Source organism: the organism of the source record quoted next, unplaced genomic scaffold, assembly GCF_019419815.1.
Source record: "Pyrus x bretschneideri cultivar Hongxiangsu unplaced genomic scaffold, Pyrus_bretschneideri_v1 Contig265, whole genome shotgun sequence".
In the NCBI taxonomy this organism is placed as follows: Eukaryota; Viridiplantae; Streptophyta; class Magnoliopsida; order Rosales; family Rosaceae; genus Pyrus; species Pyrus x bretschneideri.
Window position 1 is genome coordinate 1,006,164 of NW_025999574.1, and position 19,612 is coordinate 1,025,775.

General features: G+C 36.5%; 1 protein-coding gene across 1 annotated transcript; it reads right to left on the reverse strand.

Moving 5' to 3' along the window:
• Positions 1 to 3,163: 3,163 nt before the first annotated feature.
• LOC125478768 lies at positions 3,164 to 17,195 on the reverse strand. Its single transcript, XM_048587315.1, has 27 exons — positions 17,086 to 17,195; positions 16,685 to 16,987; positions 16,525 to 16,584; positions 16,314 to 16,406; positions 15,158 to 15,386; positions 14,066 to 14,172; positions 13,337 to 13,399; positions 12,555 to 12,655; positions 12,071 to 12,165; positions 11,941 to 11,961; positions 11,367 to 11,462; positions 11,134 to 11,254; positions 10,818 to 10,961; positions 10,328 to 10,524; positions 8,809 to 9,080; positions 8,499 to 8,600; positions 7,955 to 8,131; positions 7,647 to 7,835; positions 6,975 to 7,216; positions 6,750 to 6,896; positions 5,578 to 5,794; positions 5,074 to 5,202; positions 4,851 to 4,967; positions 4,287 to 4,361; positions 4,025 to 4,204; positions 3,811 to 3,870; positions 3,164 to 3,544 (listed from the first exon to the last, which is right to left on the reverse strand). Exons 1-27 carry the CDS (start codon positions 17,089 to 17,091, stop codon positions 3,470 to 3,472), a joined length of 3,618 nt encoding a protein of 1,205 aa, XP_048443272.1. The 5' UTR covers positions 17,092 to 17,195; the 3' UTR covers positions 3,164 to 3,469.
• Positions 17,196 to 19,612: the final 2,417 nt, after the last annotated feature.

Here is a 19,612-nt window from a genome sequence, read left to right on the forward strand (position 1 = left end):
GTATTGATTGAAACTGAATCAAACCGAATCAAACGGACTACAGTGGTTTGTACATTCCCCCTCTGCATATCCTCATCCTCAACAAACTCTCCCACAATTTCAGTTAACATATGGTTACAGTGGTGAGCGTCAATTCCCTGCTACGAAATCGTTCTCGAGAATGTAGAATCAGTTTCATACCAAAGCACAAGCAAACAAGGTGGTGAAGCTCTAGGTTGTCACTTCACTGAGCATAATGTTTCTATGTAAGATTACCGTCCTCACTTGCCGGTGAATTCGGCCGCACCGTCTTCACTTGCCGGTGAATTCAGCCGCCTCAAGGATATCTTGAAGAAGCAAGCAAAGGATGTGGATTTCAAGCTGCACTTGATCGATGCTATGTATGCGATATCAAGGTTACCATGAAACGTGATAGAACGAGAGAATATAAACAACTCCCTTGTGATTGTAAGCTTGAATCAAGGTTACAAGGGAGTTGTTTATATTCTCTCGTTTTCTCACATTTCATGGTAACCTTGATATCGCATACATAGCATCGATCAAGTGCAGCTTGAAATCCACTTCCTTTGCTTGCTTCTTCAAGATATCCTTGAGGGCGTATGTACAACTCACTTGCGATATCAAGGTTACCATAAAACGTGAGAGATTGTAAGCTTGATTCATAAATACTTATCACAACCTTGTGATTGTATGAACTGAGAAGAAGCAACAATCTAAGCCACAACAATTAAAAACAAAAAAAGGCAGCACTGAGCAAAACGAAGCAGCACAATACACAAAACGAACTCCCAAAACAGCCCCCCGTTTGGTGAAAAGAAGGCTCTAGGGCTCCAGCAAATTACCACCGACACTTCAAGAATCATTTACCAGCAAGCACACACCACAGCGTAACAACATACAGACAAATCCTAGTCCGAGAAAGATACGCCCGGCTTTGCGCCTTGCATCAATTGGCAAGGCTGGCGTCATTTATGCCGCCCCAACCTTGCGTCAGCTAGCAAGGCTAATATCAACATGGCGTCAGCTAGCAAGGTTGATGTCAACATGACGTCGGTCATGTTTTTTTATTTTCTTATGTGCATGACGTGTGCATTGCACACGCAAAGGGGAGAGTGAGCCGATATAAATTGCAGCAGTGAGCCCTGTTGCGACAAAAGAGCCCAACGACTCTATGACGTGGCACATCTCAGGCTGTTGGATTTCCAACGATATAAAAGAATTACCATTGTGACATACGACGTGTTCTAGTGCGTTTGATTTTAAATGAGTTTGAAAATCAATGGCAAGGATTAACCCAACAATAAAAATTATAAAACATAGAGAGAAATATGATTTTTTTTGTTTTTTTATAAATACCCAACCATTTTATTATTTTATAAATACTCAACATCTTATTCAAATTAGACAATCATTTAATTTTCAAATAACAAATTTACAAAGCATAAAAATAAAATAAAAATTTTAAAAATTGTGAATAGTATCGCCCTTGCCATTGCCCTTACCCAACGGGTGGAGTTGTACAAGGGCAAGCATCATTTAGAGTAAATAGTAAGGTCCTCTCCAGTGCACATGGCCAATTGTAAAAGTCAAAATTTGAGATTTGAGTCCAATGTTTTTGTCGTCCAGTGCAAAGACTCGATTATAAAATTGAAATATAAGAATACAAGGCTATCTCCCAAAAAACAAGAACAAATGATATTGATGAAGACGCCCCCTTCTATGCCATCGATATCAACTAGTGATTTGTACATATACATATATTTATTAAAACAAGAACAAATGATATTGTAACACAACCAGGAAAAAACTAATCAAACTTAGAAGGGGAGGCATTGGCATAACTATTTTTAAATGAAAACCTCTTATAAAAAGCTATTTTGAAACGAAAATCACTCAGCTCGAACATAGCTAGGTTGTTATTACTTGCTGTAGAAGCAGAAAAAGAGAGATGACCATTTGCTTAAGGCCCCATGGTGGCTGTATGAAATTTGAGAATCTGTCAAAGTCATGCATGATGTAACTGTATGAATCTAATGATATGGAGAGTTGTTGAGAAGAATTAGGACCATCACTAGAACAATGTTTTGGACCATCCATGAAATGCCACATATCCTCTATATGTTATGTTAATATTTGACATTTGATTGATGCTTTTACAATAAGTCCACCAAAAAATTGATCCAACAAATGGAACTATCAACTCTGTTTCGTTTTCAGGAAATGATCATACAGAGCAATACAGAGCAGTGTACAGAGCAATTTAGATAATGACAAACAAGAATATTAATCTAAAAAAAATTAATCAAGAAGTAATCAATTTAGATAATCAACAACTATAAACATGTTTTCTCCATAACCTTGAAAAAAAACTGATTTGAAGTGCTTACCAAACACTTAAAATGCTCCGAATTTTTTTCCATTCCCACTTTTTTAAAAAGTAGCTAAACCAAACCAGGGCTTATAGTCATAAGTTATACTTAATTCTGAATTTTACGTAATCTCTCATTAGTGCTCTCAAAAGTTACAAGTGAGAATTCGACCTTTAGAAGATATTGTTAACCCTAAAATTCATTTAATCACTCTCTAATGCAAACGAGTTAAAAGTTAAAGGTCAAATTTGACTCCGTATCCATTAGATTCAGTGACTTTCACATCCACATTTGGAGTGAAATATGACATTATAACTTGGTAGATGTTATTGACACTTCAAAAACGTCATTGTGCACTCTTCGTAAGTATAATTTTATTTCTAAATATAGAAAGTTTGAAATGCACAACGGAGTTTGAAGATGCTATTTCCAACGCACATAAAAAGTTGGGAGTCAAATACCACTTTTAACCTCAAATTTAACTCAATTTCTCTCCAATGCATTAGAGAAGTTGGAGTTGTATATGACTCCAGAATCAAGTGCAAAGTCATATTTGATTCTACATTTGGCTCCAAGAGTCATATATGTCTTTGCATTTGACTCCAAAAGTTATATTTGACCTCTGAAGAATTGTATTAAATACACATAAGTATTATAGTCAAAACTATTATTTGATTCTTATTTGATGTGGAAATGATATAACATTTGAAGTCAAATTTGATTCCAAAATTGACTTTCTAACTTTAACTTTAAACTATTACACGGATGATTAAGTGAGGACAGTATCGATGAGATTAGTGAAACCCGTCCGTTTCTCTGAAAATTTAACAGAACTTACATGAGTCTCTGAAAATTTAACAAAATTGAGCTCATGTCTTCACAGTATTGAATAATGTCCCATGTTCGAATTCGTGAAAGAAGGGAAACAAATATAAAACAATCGAAACAAAAATGCAGTGGGCGTTCCCACTCTTCAAAACAATTATCGGAGCAGCTCTGGGCCTTCAAGAAACCAGATAGCCGGACAAGATGGTGTAGAACGAAGAATTAGATGATCAAACATAGCCCTTTCGGTTGGAGATGGTCTTACAGTCTGGAATTCAAGACTGGTTAACATAGAGAACCGGCACCAGCCCCGCCATTTTTCCATCCCTGCCAGGGCGTTTCTTCTTCACCTGTAAGGAGTTAAAATGCCATACATTAGCAACTGACATGAATACACTATGTTGTCTCGCTAGCGAGGACGTCAGAGAATGACCCTTCAAAGAGCAACTAGAGAAAAAAGACGTCCAGATGAAAATTATTAAGCGAATTCTACTCTTGACGAGACAAAAAAGAGTAATAATAATACGAAATCAACGTTATCCAAATACATGACATGTAAAAAACACGAACAAGAATTTTCGTTTTCCTTTTGATGTTATTCACTCTGTATACTTACGTAAAACCAGCCATCCACTTCGTACTCAATGTCAATCTCTTCTCCCGCCGTTAAACTTAACTGCAAGTCCGGAAAAAACCGTGTTAATCACCTTCTTGTAAAAGACAGCAATAGTTCATTTTTCAACTTCCGCATCGTTTATCAAGCAGAACACCAGCTGCATGTCAGGAAAGGGAAACTCCATGCTTTAAGGTTAGACTGAATATTGACTTACCTCATCATCTCCACCAGCAGTGAAGTCATAGAGTGCCGTTCCATGCTGAAGATTTCCAGAAGAAATGCGTTCGTCATCATTAGAACCAAAACTCTGGGATCCTCCCCCAGCTAAGGGATTTTCAAATGACTCAAATCTTTGTGTGACAGGTGACGAGTATGGTGGAGGCTCTTCTCTAATCTGCAAAGAATTAGAAGAATTACAGTTATGACGGAATCATAAAATTAAAAAACTAGTTGGAAGAGAGGCAATGAGCACTAACCGGAGAACCTAAACCCTCACCGAATGAGGGACCTCCCGTAGATGGATTGCTATATCTGCTTCCTCCAGACATCTCCTGTTACAAATAATTAACTCATCAAACAACTGAATCCTATATGGCAGATGATAGAGTGTATTTCAATTAAAAATCTATAATCCTCTCCGGGCATCAATCAGGCAATGAGTTTGTATGGGTAAAGAAAATGCTTTGATCTTAGTTCTTATAAGCAAGTGATAACTGTGCATCAACCCTTTCCACGATACCCTATACTTAGAAAAAATGTTCAAAATTCAAATCTTAAAAACACAAAAGCTATACTTCGGTCGAGTCATGGTTGAACCAACTTCACGGTATTGAACTGTAATAAAATATTAGAAAGATGATAACTTCTTAATGCATAATGATTATCGCATGGTCAGTATCTAGAACTGCATTAACGTTCTAGAGCCTAGTAAGAAATCTTAAGCCTAGAACCTTAATAAATGTGAAAGTGGAAGTATATTATTAAAAAAAGATAAAAAACAAAGAAAATATTTATTCGAATTTGACCAATGCATCTCATACCGGCCGTGAACTGAAAAGTGAAGGGTAGTTCATTCCGCCAAAGTGAGATGATATCGAAGTTTCAACTGATCCCGTTGATTCTGGGGAAGATGTCCCGGATGACCTTGCATCATCTTCCTACAATCCAAGAATATAATTAGTGACAACCTCCTCATTGTGTACATGATTACTGCAACGTTCTTGCATGCAATGCCAGCCCAGGAACATTATGTAAAACACATACCTCCAGCTCAGAAGTCTCCAAAAGGGTCTTCGCCCACATATCATCATAACTAACTGAAGGTCTAGAGATTATGTTTTCTTCATCAACATCGGGAGCATCAGTTCCAGCACCAGCAAGAAATTCATTAACCTAACAAGAAGTCGAGGTGAAATAGTCATCCATTTGAAGAGGATCAAGACATTCCACAGTAAGCCAATTTAACTACTATAGTTCCAATTCCACTTTCTAAGACAAACCTTAAACCAGTAATTTATAACACCGAAAAACAGTATCAATGAAAAATTCCCACTCAAATTCCTTTTAAAAGTTAGACTACAAGATTCAACAGAGGAAGGAAATTATAATAATATGTTTAAAGATCTCTCAAATCAAATTTAGAGTTTGTGTCGAGACATAAGATAGCAAGATGTTGATAAATATCTCACTTTTTTGTCAGGACTAATATATTTAATTTCTTTCGTCTGTAAAATTTGAAGTTTAATTTAAATCAAATAAATATTTTACCCTGCTCACTGCCGGTGCATTATTTCCTAAGAGTCCGTCATCACCAAGGTTTGCTGCCCAAGCATTTACAAGGTCATCATCAAGCACATCAGGATCCTCAGGTGCTGGTTTAGATTTGTACATAAGATCAGAAATTCCAGTAGCAACAGCTGGATCACTCAAACCAGTTGATGCACTAATATTGTGCCGCGTGCGGTAGATGTCGATAAGTTTTCCACTGTCAAAAGATTACGAAGGGAAATCAAATAACAAATGCAGATAGAAAAGAGGGTAAAACTGGTATTCAAAAGAAATCACACTCGCCGTCAAATGAAAAGAGTTTTAGTATGTGGGAATCATCTCATTAAAATTTAGAGTTAGACCGATGATTTTTGACACAGTCAATCCCTCATAAAAGTGCTTTGTAAACACTAAGCAGTGATTAGTCGTAAATTACCCTCACTCTCTACTAATGCTTATACCAAATGGGACATGCTTAAAATCCTTAGACAAGGATCAAAATAAACTTTTCTTCTATTTGCACCTCATAAGTATGGTGACAATTAGTTTAATAGTTACTTTGGACAATATTCTAATTGTATCATGCTTAATACTTTTTTTTTAAGATTTCCAGGAGGTTTTGGAATTTGGAGCAAATTTCCATGTTTACATGTATAATATATTCTAATATTCCTACTAATATTTCCTTAACATTTGGACTACTAATATTTCCTTAACATTTGGACTACAAATATTTCCACCGACATCAAGATTTTTAACCTTTGTTATCCGGCGTGTCAGACACTAGGAGTAAGGTGAAGAACAATTGTTCGGTAACATGGTATTATGTACATCGAAAAATTTCATGGAAATGAAAGAGGACATTGTAAAATTAGTGTTGTGTAGTGAATAGATAACACATTTGAGAAATTCTGGTTTTACCTATACAACAGAGAGAGAGTCTAATTAAAGCATTCGTGCAAAAGGCTGACATTCTTTTTCTGGACACTTGCTAAAGAACTAGAAAATTGCATCTCTACATTCCGGAATCAAGTTTTACTCACAAAATAACAAAAACGCCTCACGCCTCTTATTCTTTCAAATACAACAGATAAATATCTGACCAAACAAAAAATTACAACAGATAAATATATGTCAAATTAAAGACATAAGCACTATAAATGAGTTTGTACCTTATTGGCCCCATTGGCAGATACTTTGCTCTGGGGACGTAACAAAACAGCGAAACAAGATCAAGCAACCGTTCATGAGTTTCATATAGTTTCTTAAGTTCTGCATCTGTCCATTCCTTATTAGCATTATCATGGCTGCGTATTTCCCTGATTACCCACACAACAAACTCTTGTGGATACCAAAAAAAGAATGACGCGTTTAAAAAAGAAATTTGTATCACTTACTTGATCAAATCATCTTGTGCTCTATACATTTCATCAAGAACATCTATCATGGGACTTATTAGAGCTCCAAGGCCTGTGCCACTTGCTCCTTGATCTTCCCCATTACTGAGATGCATCTCAGAAAACTGAGACTGCACTCCCCCATGTGCTAATGTGTGTAAGAATTCATAGATCTGTAGCCTAAAAGGTTCACCAGACCTTATTGCCAAAGTTGTAAGAGCTTGAGCAGCAATAATTCGAACCTAGAGAAACCCAAAGGAACAAACAACATATAAGACAATCAAATGAGTAGAGGGTGAGTTCACAGGTTAACTAATCTGTGTGCACATGTGTGTACATTCTATAGTATCTAGGCCCCCATCTGAAAAATGTAGAGGATGAGGTCACATGTCAACCACGGAAAATCAGTAAACTAGAGTTTTATAGGATACTCCTGCATGCCCACTATAAAGCCACCAGCAGGCAAAGTATATTCTCTAACTACCACTACCATTGTCTCGATGCCTTAGAAACCATGCCTCAAGGCCCTCAACAGAATATTGTAACCCTTAACCATGACTGCCAGACCGTGGTAGTACATAGGAAAACTAGTATTTAATTCACCCTGTTATCGTCCTAAGATAAAGTCAGTAACAAATGTCAAATGCCTGACACTGAGGTGGAAGCTAATACCTCCCAGCTGCCACTGAACGCACATCTCTGAAGCCTAGTCAATGCCCCAGCTAGAGTAGGATTACGAGAACTGGCGGCAGCAACCATTTTATCTGTATCTAGCATCATCAATGCAGTACCAGGAGGAGTTGAGGATTCCCACGCATATTCAGAAGCAGCATAGTTTGCATTTTCTCCAAGAAACCATACCTAACAGTACATTTGTTCAGCAATAAATAGAAAAGGATATGTACTACAGGTTATTTGATGGATGAATTGGAAGAGAAACAAATAAAGCGTCTACTTATTGAAAGAAAAAAAATGCTTACAGCTGCTTGTACTAATCTCTGTAATGCCAGAGCTGATTTTGGATCAGACGCAGATACCCTGTCTACCGACGTAATGCCAAGCATTGACCCAGGTTGTGGTGGTGGTAAATCAAGAACTATGGTAACTGCTTCTAATGCCGTGTGTTTCCCATCAGGACCAGCTCCGACAAGACATGTCTGGAATCAGAAAGTCAATAATGACGATAAAGTACAAGTTGCAATCATCAATAGAGATTGTTTGTATGCGATAAAGCCCGTAGATATGCAAAACAACTAAATACAAAATGGAGTCAAACCATCACAACTGCACCAGTATCCTATATCCTCTTGCTCATTTTGGTGGGATAATGTTTACCGTATCGTCATAACTGACACAAGCCTATCAATGCACATAAGAAGCACTGGACAACATACAGCAATAAATTCTTTCACAAGAAACATAGACTTCACTGAAAGAAATGCAAGAAAATAATACGATGGACAAGACATACATAATTATCTAGATAGATAAGAACTGCCTATAGTGAGGATTGAAGGAAATTACCTTCCAAAGTAGTTGTAATACATCAGCATCAATCTTCCCTGGAACTTTAGTTGCAAAGATCCTTGCAATTTCAAGAAGAGTGACAGCCATATCTGGAGTCGCCTGACAATACAAATGGTTTAGCCATTAGCTGTTATTGGATGTGTGATGTTGTTCTGGTTTGGGATTGTGGCTTGGTTTTCTATATGTTTTTACTCAGTGGTTCGCTTCCTCAGTATCTTTGTACAGAAGTTCATTAATAGAGACTTCTACACATATGCATTTCCCAACAAATGACACACCATGAGATACTTTATTGTCCACTACATACCTTAAAACGAGCATGCAAAGTGAGCAAAATATCATTCAATAGTGTGGCTGTCCAAGCTGGATCAGAAAGCTCTGATGCAATAATAGATTCTAGTTGATCAAATGAATCGTGGGGACTTTGCATCCAGATCAGTGCCTTAATTACCATTGCTCGAACATAAACACACTCGCAAGCTACAGTTGTCCGCACAACTTCCATCAATGAAGCTAACAAACTAGCAATTGTATCCTTACCACCTACTCCAGCAGATACAGAAGAAGTTCTTCGAATGCCTATGTGGTGGGAAGGGAAACCACGAAACATAATTAGATCGCATTCCACTAAACTAACTTTTCATCCTCTAAAAATATATAAAAGAACATGGCTAATAAAAACACAAGCAAACAGTATAAGTCCTACATATTTCCAAAATACTTTGGGCGAAAGTACAGGCCTCATTTACATTTACCTACCTTGTTACAGCGTATCATGTGTTTTCTACCTATTTTACTCTAACATGGAAAATTCCAACCCGTGTTGTGCTAGCCACAAAAAACTGAAATTAAATATGGCATATCGTTTTCCCAAAGAGATTAAAGAAAAACAAAATTGAGAGTGAAACATAAAAAGTATCAAATATACACTGAAATGACTTTGCTAAAAAACACTCTAACCGGACACATTTTACCTTCCTGATCTTGAAATGGAAAAGACAAATAAAAAACCTATATATTTATAAAGCAATGCATGTCCTAGAGAACCAGAATAATATAAAATCTTCACTCTGTGAAACATGTTGCTTAAAAAATTCAATCAACAAACCTATGCCAGATAAACATCTGCAAAATTTTCATGCACAAACTGTTCTCAAGTATATTTGGTGCAAAATTCCCTGTGATAAAAGTAACTAAAAACCAAGCATGACTTTGGCTAGAAACATATATGAAGTTAATTGTGAATATTCCATAAATTTGTACACCAGACATGTGTAACTGCTGAACTAAGAGCATCGTTTTGTTTTACGTATTAGACACATACTTTCATTACTAAAAATAGTGCAATACAGGGCACGAGTAGTAGAGCTCACACCAGATGCAGAACTCATAGCATACTCATAAATAATTAATGATAATTATAAAAGCACTCTAATGCCAATTACTCAAAGGTATACACACACGCACATACACACACACACACACACACACAATTATACATGCATATTCTATATATACACACATGCCTATTAATGATAATTATAAAAGGAATACAAACATGCCCATATTTACACACACACAATTATACATGCATATTCTATATATATATATATATATATATAAACCGTAGCTAATGAGATATTTCCAGTGACTCACATCACTCATTGTATAGCTACATAATCTACACAATTGATATCATCAAAATTAATGATCATTGATCCTCTAAAATATTAGATGGAAGGATGCTATGGAAGCTATGGACCAGTATCTAAAAGGTTACAACTTACAAGAGATCCTGTCAAAAGATAAAAAAGTTGGAAATTTACTTTCAGGATGTGCGGTTTCATTAATATTGTAATCCTGCGAATCGAGATACTCAGAAAATGTATTAACATGCACTGCTTCATCGATATCCTGTATTCCTATAGCAAATGCAGCAGCCCGACTCTTCCCCATCTCCTGCACAACTCTTGCTGCTGCATGGAGTACTGGCCTAGAGAAACTACGGAAAGAACTCTCCAACCTGTAAAAAAACAGGAAGCACAAAATCAAGAGAATATAATTTAAAGTTTTTACAAAGCGAAAACTTTAGCAATACCACCTGAACTTTGCCCCATGTGACAGTTGACCAAAGGGAATTTTGTACTTTTATATTTATATTATTTTGCAACGTTTTAAGTTCAACCAGACTCCTACATATGAAAATACGCTTCAAAAACTACCTCTTAACATCAATTTTCACCGGGTTCTGATACCAAAACGAGAGAGAGAGAGAGAGAGAGAGAGAGAGAAAGAGAGAGAGAGAGATCCTTAAACCTTCTCATTACAAGTTTGATAAGGGGTTGTGGACGCCTTGTCTTGTGAGATTTATCTTTTGAGGAACCCTTCCCAGAAGGTGCTTCTGGAAACTTGAGAATCTCCCTAGTCAATCGGTACCACCCAGTACCCCGGTCTTCAGCCCTACATATTGAAAAGGTAAGCAAATAAAAATTAGAACCAAGTAAATAAAGAAAATTTTATCCGGGAGAATATGTGGGTCGAACACTGAGTTATACAACAATCTACCATCTAATTACGACCTTGTGATGACAAAAGGGATGCAATCAATATAAAAGGAATGCTTATAATACACCTCTCTGCACTATCATGTTTTCCCAATATACATAAAATTGCCTCAAAACAGACTCTTTCGCTGGGATCCAGGAGGAGTTGATAAAGCACAGAATTGAACTGAGATTTAATATCGGGCCTCTCTGTAGACACATTTAAAAACAAACAAATAACTTACAAGGAAACAGATAAATTAAACAGAGAGAGAGAGAGAGAGAAGAAGAAGAAGAAGAAGAATTCATCATATAGGCTTACCATCCAAGGCTCGTGCTCTAGAAATTGTATAGCACAACCTCGCTAGAGCGACTCTAGCAAGAACATCATTCAAATGGAGGACATCCTGCAAAGCTCCTGATACATAGAACAAACCAAGGCACCACAAAATGCAGTAAGAACAAACAATTTGAGCATATTAAGATACAAACAAACTTTACAATTTGAAATTTCTACATGAAAAAAGAAATCTAAAATGGCATTGAACCAGATGAGACCAAACTCATTTCATTCACAAAACTCATTGCAAAACCATATCTTGTAACCGAACAAGTCTTTATTTTCTTTGCTTTCCTACATATAGAATGAAAATATTCTAAAGGAGCCAGGCAAACAAAAAAATAAATAAAAATGTTCTTTTTTTTTTTGTTTTTTTTTTTTTTTTGTCAACAAATTTGAAATGTTCTCGTCACCTATATTAGCTAAGCCCGAATTAAAATGATTGGCTAGAAAGCCTGTCTGAACCTAAAGCCATTTTCTTTTTCCACAGTAAAAATTGGATCCTTTGTTATCTTTTCTTTTTCTCAGATTAAGAAACAAATATTGGGAAACATACCTCCAGGCTCTGCATGTTTCTCTGCACAAAGTAATGAATTGAAAAGTATTAGAAGCATAAAGATATGAAACTTAGTTTCACACACAATAAGAAAGCGGAAGCTTTAAAAATGTTAAATTAATCAAATCACCTAAGCCCATTGCAACCGCATAAGGATCCTTTGTAGATAGCTCAGATAAAATTTCCAATGCATGTCGCACAGCAACTGGATCGGCAAATGAAACCCTGAAGTGTAACATAAACTTGTTTGACTTAGAGAACCAATTTCACAACAGAGGTAAAGTTTCTAAAGATATCCCACCAATCATTGAGAAGTAATACAAATTAAGTAAGTGTTGAAAGTTTAAGGATACGTAAAAACAGATTCAAAGCTTAAAAAGGACATGAGAAAAACAGAATGAGTCAGTTGAAAACGTTTCATCGAAAAAAACTTCTCCAACTAAAAACCTCATACAAGTAAAAATACATATATGGCAGAAGAAAATATCGGAACCAAATGGATATGTGCCACATGCAATTGTTGAAATTGTATAAGGAAATTGATATGGAAAAATATTCCCAAGCAACAGCTCTATGTAATGAATAGTTGACTACCAGAATGAAGGAAAACACACCCTTGGGCAGCACGGTACAGAAATGCCTGGTTTCCTGGATCCAACGGAAGTCTCCTCAAAGCACTTAGGGCAGCGTATTGCAAGTTACTCCGGATGATGAACTGAAGTTGAAAATGAAAATTAAAGAATGTATATAAAACATGGATTAACTAAAGCATACATAATCAGCTCGGTTGGGAGACCATGGGATAAGGAACAAGAAAAAATGCAGGTGCATAGTAGAAGAATTTTTTTAGAAATTGTAAGAGGTTTTTGTAACCAAAAAAAAGAGGAGAGATGTTTGAATAAGTGAGGTTCCGAGCATCCTTATGGACTTCACAGGCTTTGGGCACCCCCAACCCCACCCCCCAGGTTTTACGTAAGCATACAGATTCAAACATCCACTTTCTCCAAATTCAAACAAATCCAAAACCCAAATTCACGTGATCATGTGGCGTCTCAAAGTCTATCTTAAACACCAGTGACCAGCCAAACTTTCTTCTTCTTCCTAACTTCCCCCACTTCATTTGCAATTAGAACGGCATCCAAAATCTTTCTTCCAGGAAAAAAGCCCCTTCCCCAATATTAAATTTTGTAAATAACTAACAGAAATTTTTAGAAAAACTACATGACCCACTAATGATAGGTGCGCGTTAGCATTAAAGTGTGTACCCGGTTCTCGAACATAATAAAAAAAAACACTTGTACCACACATGTAGGGGAACCCACCATTAAATACAATTCCAGGCCTTCCTTCCAGCATAAATATTAAAAATAAAAACCTTTGAGTAGATGTACTTTACCTCTTTATCACCACCTTTAGTCCCAAACATACCTTTCTTGCGTTTTTGTGGGCCATCAGCAACCTAGAAATTAAAATGCACAAAAGAGAAGACATTTGAAGAATTGAAGAATATCACCATGAAACCAGTAAAAAAATACATTATATAGAGCCATTATCTGTCTGATATTGATTCAAAGAGAGAGTTTAGAAAAGGATCAATATCTTGCAAAATATTCCCTTTAGCAAAATGTTGTATGCACTGAACAATATATGTTACTGTTAGGAGATAAATTTAATCCCAAGCTGTATCGATATGCAAGTGGTATATTGCATGGATTGACAACATCTAATGCTGCTGATAGCATTGATCCATAGGCATTCATAACCAGAACTGCATTCTTACAATAAACAAAAATACAAGCACTCTCAATCTCCTTTTGATATCCAAATCCATCCGTAAAACTAGACAAGATGTTCAAAGCCCCACAACCACATTTAGATATTTGGATTCCCCCCAAGGCATATACACAGGCAAATATATTAGTTGCCACAATAACAGAGCTTCATAAAGCTTAGAGTTCCCCCTTATATCTCATAATTTTGTTTGGCTTTATTTGGTTAGACAGTAACCGTCACTCTATACCAAAATTACTCTTTTGTACCATCAAGAACAAAATTCTAAGATGATTTAGACATAAACCTATTGTAAGAAGCAAATGAGTTTATATGAGATAACCCAAACGCATACCTTATCAAGAATGCCAAACACAATTTCGTACAATTTGGATAGTATTTCAGAATTGGTTGAAGAAGCATATGTAAGAGCCTTCAAAGCTTGCAGTCTTCGCGCATGAACTTCAACAAAAAATAATCTACATCAATAAACAGAACCTATATCTCCACTCTTAAAAGCACACACCAGATGATGCAATTACTTTGTCCCTGTTTAAGAACATCTCCCCTAATTCTCTTATGTGACATTAAGTTAATATTAAAAAGAAAAGAAATAGTGAGACTATTAATCAGTCACATTGAATTAACATTAAAAAGAAAAGAAAAAGTACTACTTTCTACTCAAATGCATAAATACTTCTATCAAACCCCCACCTACAAGTAATGTTTTGTAGGAATGTAACAGCAGAAAAGAAAATTTTCAAATTTATTTGTAAAACCCACTATCTACAAAGTGAGAATACTGAAGCTGCCATCGCATAATTTCATAATTAAGTAAAATCAACAACGCTTGTAAAATCCTAATTACAAAGAAAGCACCAGGACACCAGGAAGCTGCAATTCCCACCTGTTATTCTTAAACAATTGAAAAAGAAGACTATACTAAGACTAACAGAATAGCTTAATGGAATAAGCAGAACACCAGATAAGATCTCTCAGAAGTCTGGCTAAAAACTTCATCCACCATCTCTAGCACTATAACAAAAGGAAAATTAATCTAACCATCATATTCTAAACTATCACATAAAACATTTCCATTTGAATGGCCCATTTACATACTTATCCACTAACTTCTGTGCATATAGTTTAATAGAGTTTCTTTCTTTCAAAAAAGAAAAAGGCAAGAAATAGTTTAGAAGACCTAGGTCAAAACCCCTCAGAATTTAAAAGTTAGTTAACCAAGTCCATTTCTTGCCACGTTCAAAGACCATATAGACTTAAAAAGGATAAAGTGTGTCCTTAGTATGTGCTGGAATATAGAACTTTGTGCATTGCGTTCTCTTAATAGACAGCATACTACTCTAAGTTACTCCGACAATGGAAACCATGAAATGCAGTGATAAAAAGAAGCCTATTAAACTACGAGAAACTCTGAAAAATACTATACATTCTGCATTAGCATTTGAAACCTCTGTTGTAAGCTGATTCACTATTCTTGGTACAACATCAGCTCTAGTAACTCCTCCAACAGCATCAATGTCAGCTAGGGCATCCCAGTTTGGAGTTGGGATCCCACCACCAGTGCTTACACCTTGTGCACCAGTATCTGATAAAATTCTGGCCAAGTAATAATAGACATATCGCAGAACACTCCTATCCTCACACTGCTGATTGAGCTGCAGAAAGAACAAAGGCTTCTAAGAAAAACATGTATTTGAATGATAGACTGTCAGTCATAAAAGCCAACATTTATGATCTAATAAATGTGTTCTAGGAAAAACAATAAGAATCTCGTTTCTAGTTTAACCCCACAACACGTGTTTTCTCTTGGTAAAACTAAAAACCGAAAAAGTTTATCTTCCTAACAGCATTTCATCATCGACATATCTTTGGTTTATGGTTGGGAAATTTTCCAAAAGCACCAATGGAAGTAAACCAGAAATGAAGCTGTTCATAACATGAACACAGGAGAACAGAGCTCTCAAGAAAAGCAACGAGGGGTTCAGCAAAATATAATTTTGAGTCCTTGACCACTATAAGGATTTTCCTCAAAAGAAGCTCTCAGAACTCTGGAGGCACTCTATCAGAATCAATACTCCTTTTTAACAGATATGCAGGACTCATATCAAGGGATGGTAATAAATTGTGCAATTGTAGTTTTCATTCTTCATGAAACTTCAAGCCACTCCATCATCTTCAATATCCCTAATTTTAGCTATAGAAAACATATCCTACCAGTGCTGCACCACCTCACAAACCATACACAACAGTTAAGCTCGTTCAGACCCATATATGAAACTACCCACGCAGAACAACAGACATGGCAAGTTGGCAACTAAGATTCAGTTGCAACATTGAAATTAGCAATGTGGGCTTATTGAATTGATGTGCTAAGTATCTTTGTGTATATGCCAAGTGCCGAGATTCTTATTGTCTTTCCTATTTGGCACTCGTGCCTAGAGGCATCGCATTAACATGACAAAGGAACATGGAACTATATAACAAAGCAAAATAAGAATTTATAGAGTTCCTTATGATCATATGGAAGTACTGCTCTGCATTCCCTCAATAAGCTATATAACATGTAAACAAGCGAAAGTTACCATGAGAAGTGAAGGTGCGACGGAGGGGTCAACAGAATTGTAGACGGCAAGCTTGGGAAAGACGTGATTCACTAACTGCTTCTGGGATTTTTTCTATTCGCAATGCAAAAGATATGGAAAACAAACAACACTTAAATTTTCAAAAGTAAACAAATAAATGAATGTACAAAAGTAGGTGTCCGCCGGAAATAGGTGAGTATTCAACAGCTACCTGATCGGATGCAGCAGCTAATTCGTGGATACTCCTTGCAAGTTCTGCATACGAAACAGGCTGCATTGGGATTCCAATTCCAGTTAGCCCCAATAACTAAACCCTAATCCCTAATCTAGAACAAAAAAATTTGATTTGATATGATTTGATCTTGAAGTACCTTGTTCTGCTTGTGCTTGTGCTTCTGCGGTATAATGTTGATGTTGGTGCGGACGGGATGCAACGCAGCTTTGGCGGCAGAGATGGTGTCGTTTTGAATCTGCATGAGCGCCGCCCTCTTCGACTTCTTCTCTCCGGCAGGCTTCCCCAGAGCCGTCGGAAGGCCAGCGCTGCTTTTTGGTGGAGAAGGCGTATAAGCCGCCGATTGAGTCGACGCCGAAGACGACGTCGTCGAAGAGGCGGAGGACGACGCTGTGGACGGGTCCGACGATATCAGATCCATCAGCGTCTTCCCAAACGAGTCCTAAACAAAAAAAAAAACCGCCATGCATTTGGAAGTTGATAATTTTTCGTAGAGAATACGAAATGAGGAAAATGTGGAAGAGTGAGAAGAGGAGGTACCGCCATGTCTGAGCTTCTGCAGTCAGGGAGATTCAGGGAGAGAGACGGATGAGAAGAAGGACTTCTAGTTCCGGGATTTGGTTTGCGACGTCGTTTAAGGTGGTGCAACTCTGAAAACTGACAACAGACTGAAGAACATTCATATGGTTGATACTGTTATCAATAAAATCATGATTTTTAATAAATTATGTTAAAAAATTACACGTGCAGCGATAAATACGTGGAGAAATGGACTCGCTCAAAAAGCAAGTCTGCCGGACTCTCTGCCACGCATATCTCCTCTCTAATCAAACAATTCTGCATCGTGTTTGTTGTATTGATGTTGTTTTCGTATGATATCGGTTATTTTAATATGTTATGTTGTATTATACTCGTTATGTTAATCGATTTTTAACAAATGTCTGATTACAACTTGGTTTGTCAATAAGTCGTGTAATTTCGTGTGGAATCAAGAGTCATGCAAAAAATTGATGTGGATAATATTTATGATCTAACAGATATCGGATTTTTAACAAGTGATCTAATAACTTCATCCACAAGTAACTGTGATATTGCTTGCAACATTCTCGGCGTAGCATACTACATACGTTCAAGCATTCGGGATCAGTTTTGTTTGCCCAACATCCCCATCCGCACCAGACTCACATCTTTGTGGAAAAAAAAAAGGGAAGCGTATCCTCTTCTTTTCCCAAACCACTTTCGTGGAAGCGAGCAGCTAAAGTTCGACCCCGTACGGCTTGACTGGTAGTAACTTGCAGTGCAAGTTACGCTTTACTGCCTTACCATGTCTTCAGATTTGCAAATTTATGCAGATAAAAATAAATGTCAAATCGCTCGTCACGATGAGAGAGTGCTAGCGTATGGAATGAGTCATTTCTTTTTATTTTAAAAAGGAAATTAGATGGTGGTTTCGTTATGGTAATTCATTTTTTTAGGAGTCAAGAAGATTCACATAATTATTTCAGCTTCCTCGATCACGATTGTATGATTTATCAACGTTAGGAATTGAACCCAGAATATCCTGTGTAAAATACGAACATGAAATTCGTCACAACCATTTAACCACTTCATGACGGTTTATTGAATGAATCATTTTAAAAGACAATGTATGGGCTGTGTAAGACAATATATTAGACAATGTATGGTATAAAACAAGACATGGAAAAGATGAGTCGACTCGTACGTGCATATAGTAAATGGGCTAACAGCACAGGAGCAGGCCCAAAACGATGAGAGTCCAACACCACTACATACCAATTTTCAGTGACATGGGTTGAATATTTTTCTATGGGCTGTGTTTGTGAATTCTTAATTTCCTATATATTTTTTTGGCTTTTAAGCCGAGGGGGTTTTTTTTTTGTGATAATAAAGTGTTTTTTGAATCACTACAAGATGGTACAATACAAAATAAGGAAGAAAAACCATTCAGAGTCAAACGTGAAAATTAAGAACAAAAGCATAATCTTCATTAAAAGATTCTTTGTTTGAAAATATTATGAGACGTAAACAAAAAAGAACTAAAAGGAAAATAAAATGCGTCTTCGAAACAAAATTTCAAAAAATAAAGCACGTTTTTTCGTCGCGTTAGAATACCTATGAAGTAGACCTTGGTAAAAAAACTCCCAAACTGATACACCCCACCCTATTGCCTAGCGGGCATCGATCTCAAGATGTGTTAGCCATCACCTGGCTAGGTGACGTATCAATGACATGCATGAAGACATAACTAAAGTTGTCGCTGATGTAAATCTACAAAAAACTGGATAAAAATTCTTCCAAAATAAGGACAAGACACGAACAAAGAATGATAATAAGTTCAGAGCATAATTATTAGTTTAGTAATTCTACAAATAATACAGAATAACGATATCTCTAAAGTACTGTTCCATATAAACCACCTGGTGTTCACAACTTCGCCATCAAATTTGAAAGCCACCATTCATTCGATTGCCGAAAATTAGTGGCCACCGTAACCATTTTCCATCTTTTGCATTTTTAATTTCTCGCAGGTGGGGGCAGGCAGAGATTTATTATATGGTATGTGTATGGTCCAAATTGGCAGAATTGCAACTTTGAAACGTGTCCAATTGGTGCACGATTTCGTGGAGGCAGCATTGAGCCAGCAGCACCTGGCTTTCTAAAAGTTTGACATTTAGGACCACCCGTAGACTGCTCGGATGCGGTCCAATCAAAACTGGAACTAGTACCTTCTTTTAACCATTCTTTAGTTTGTCAAGCATTATCTTAACAGAAATGGATTCTCTCTCAATCCCTTTCACCAAATTTATCAAGTTAAGAAATTCAGACATTTGAAAATTGATAAAACGATTAAAGTTATTATAACTTTTAAAGAAAACCCTATTTTTAGTCGTTGTATTAAATTTTAAGAGTCCGGATCATTTGATTTGGTGGATTTGGTGGAAATGATCCGAAGAACCGTTTCCTTATCTTAACTGTAAAATTTATGCTGTATTTGAAAATACTTTTAACATAACTAAAGTGTTTTCATTAAAAATTTCAATGCCAA

What these genes read in the sequence shown, in the direction of transcription:
- LOC125478768 (XM_048587315.1), bottom strand. An exon ending in GAAACATGCAGAGCCTGGAG is followed by an intron (nt 11,463 to 11,940) that starts GTATGTTTCCCA and finishes TCTATGTATCAG; the next exon opens with GAGCTTTGCAGGATGTCCTC. An exon ending in ATGCACCGGCAGTGAGCAGG is followed by an intron (nt 5,203 to 5,577) that starts GTAAAATATTTA and finishes ACTTCTTGTTAG; the next exon opens with GTTAATGAATTTCTTGCTGG.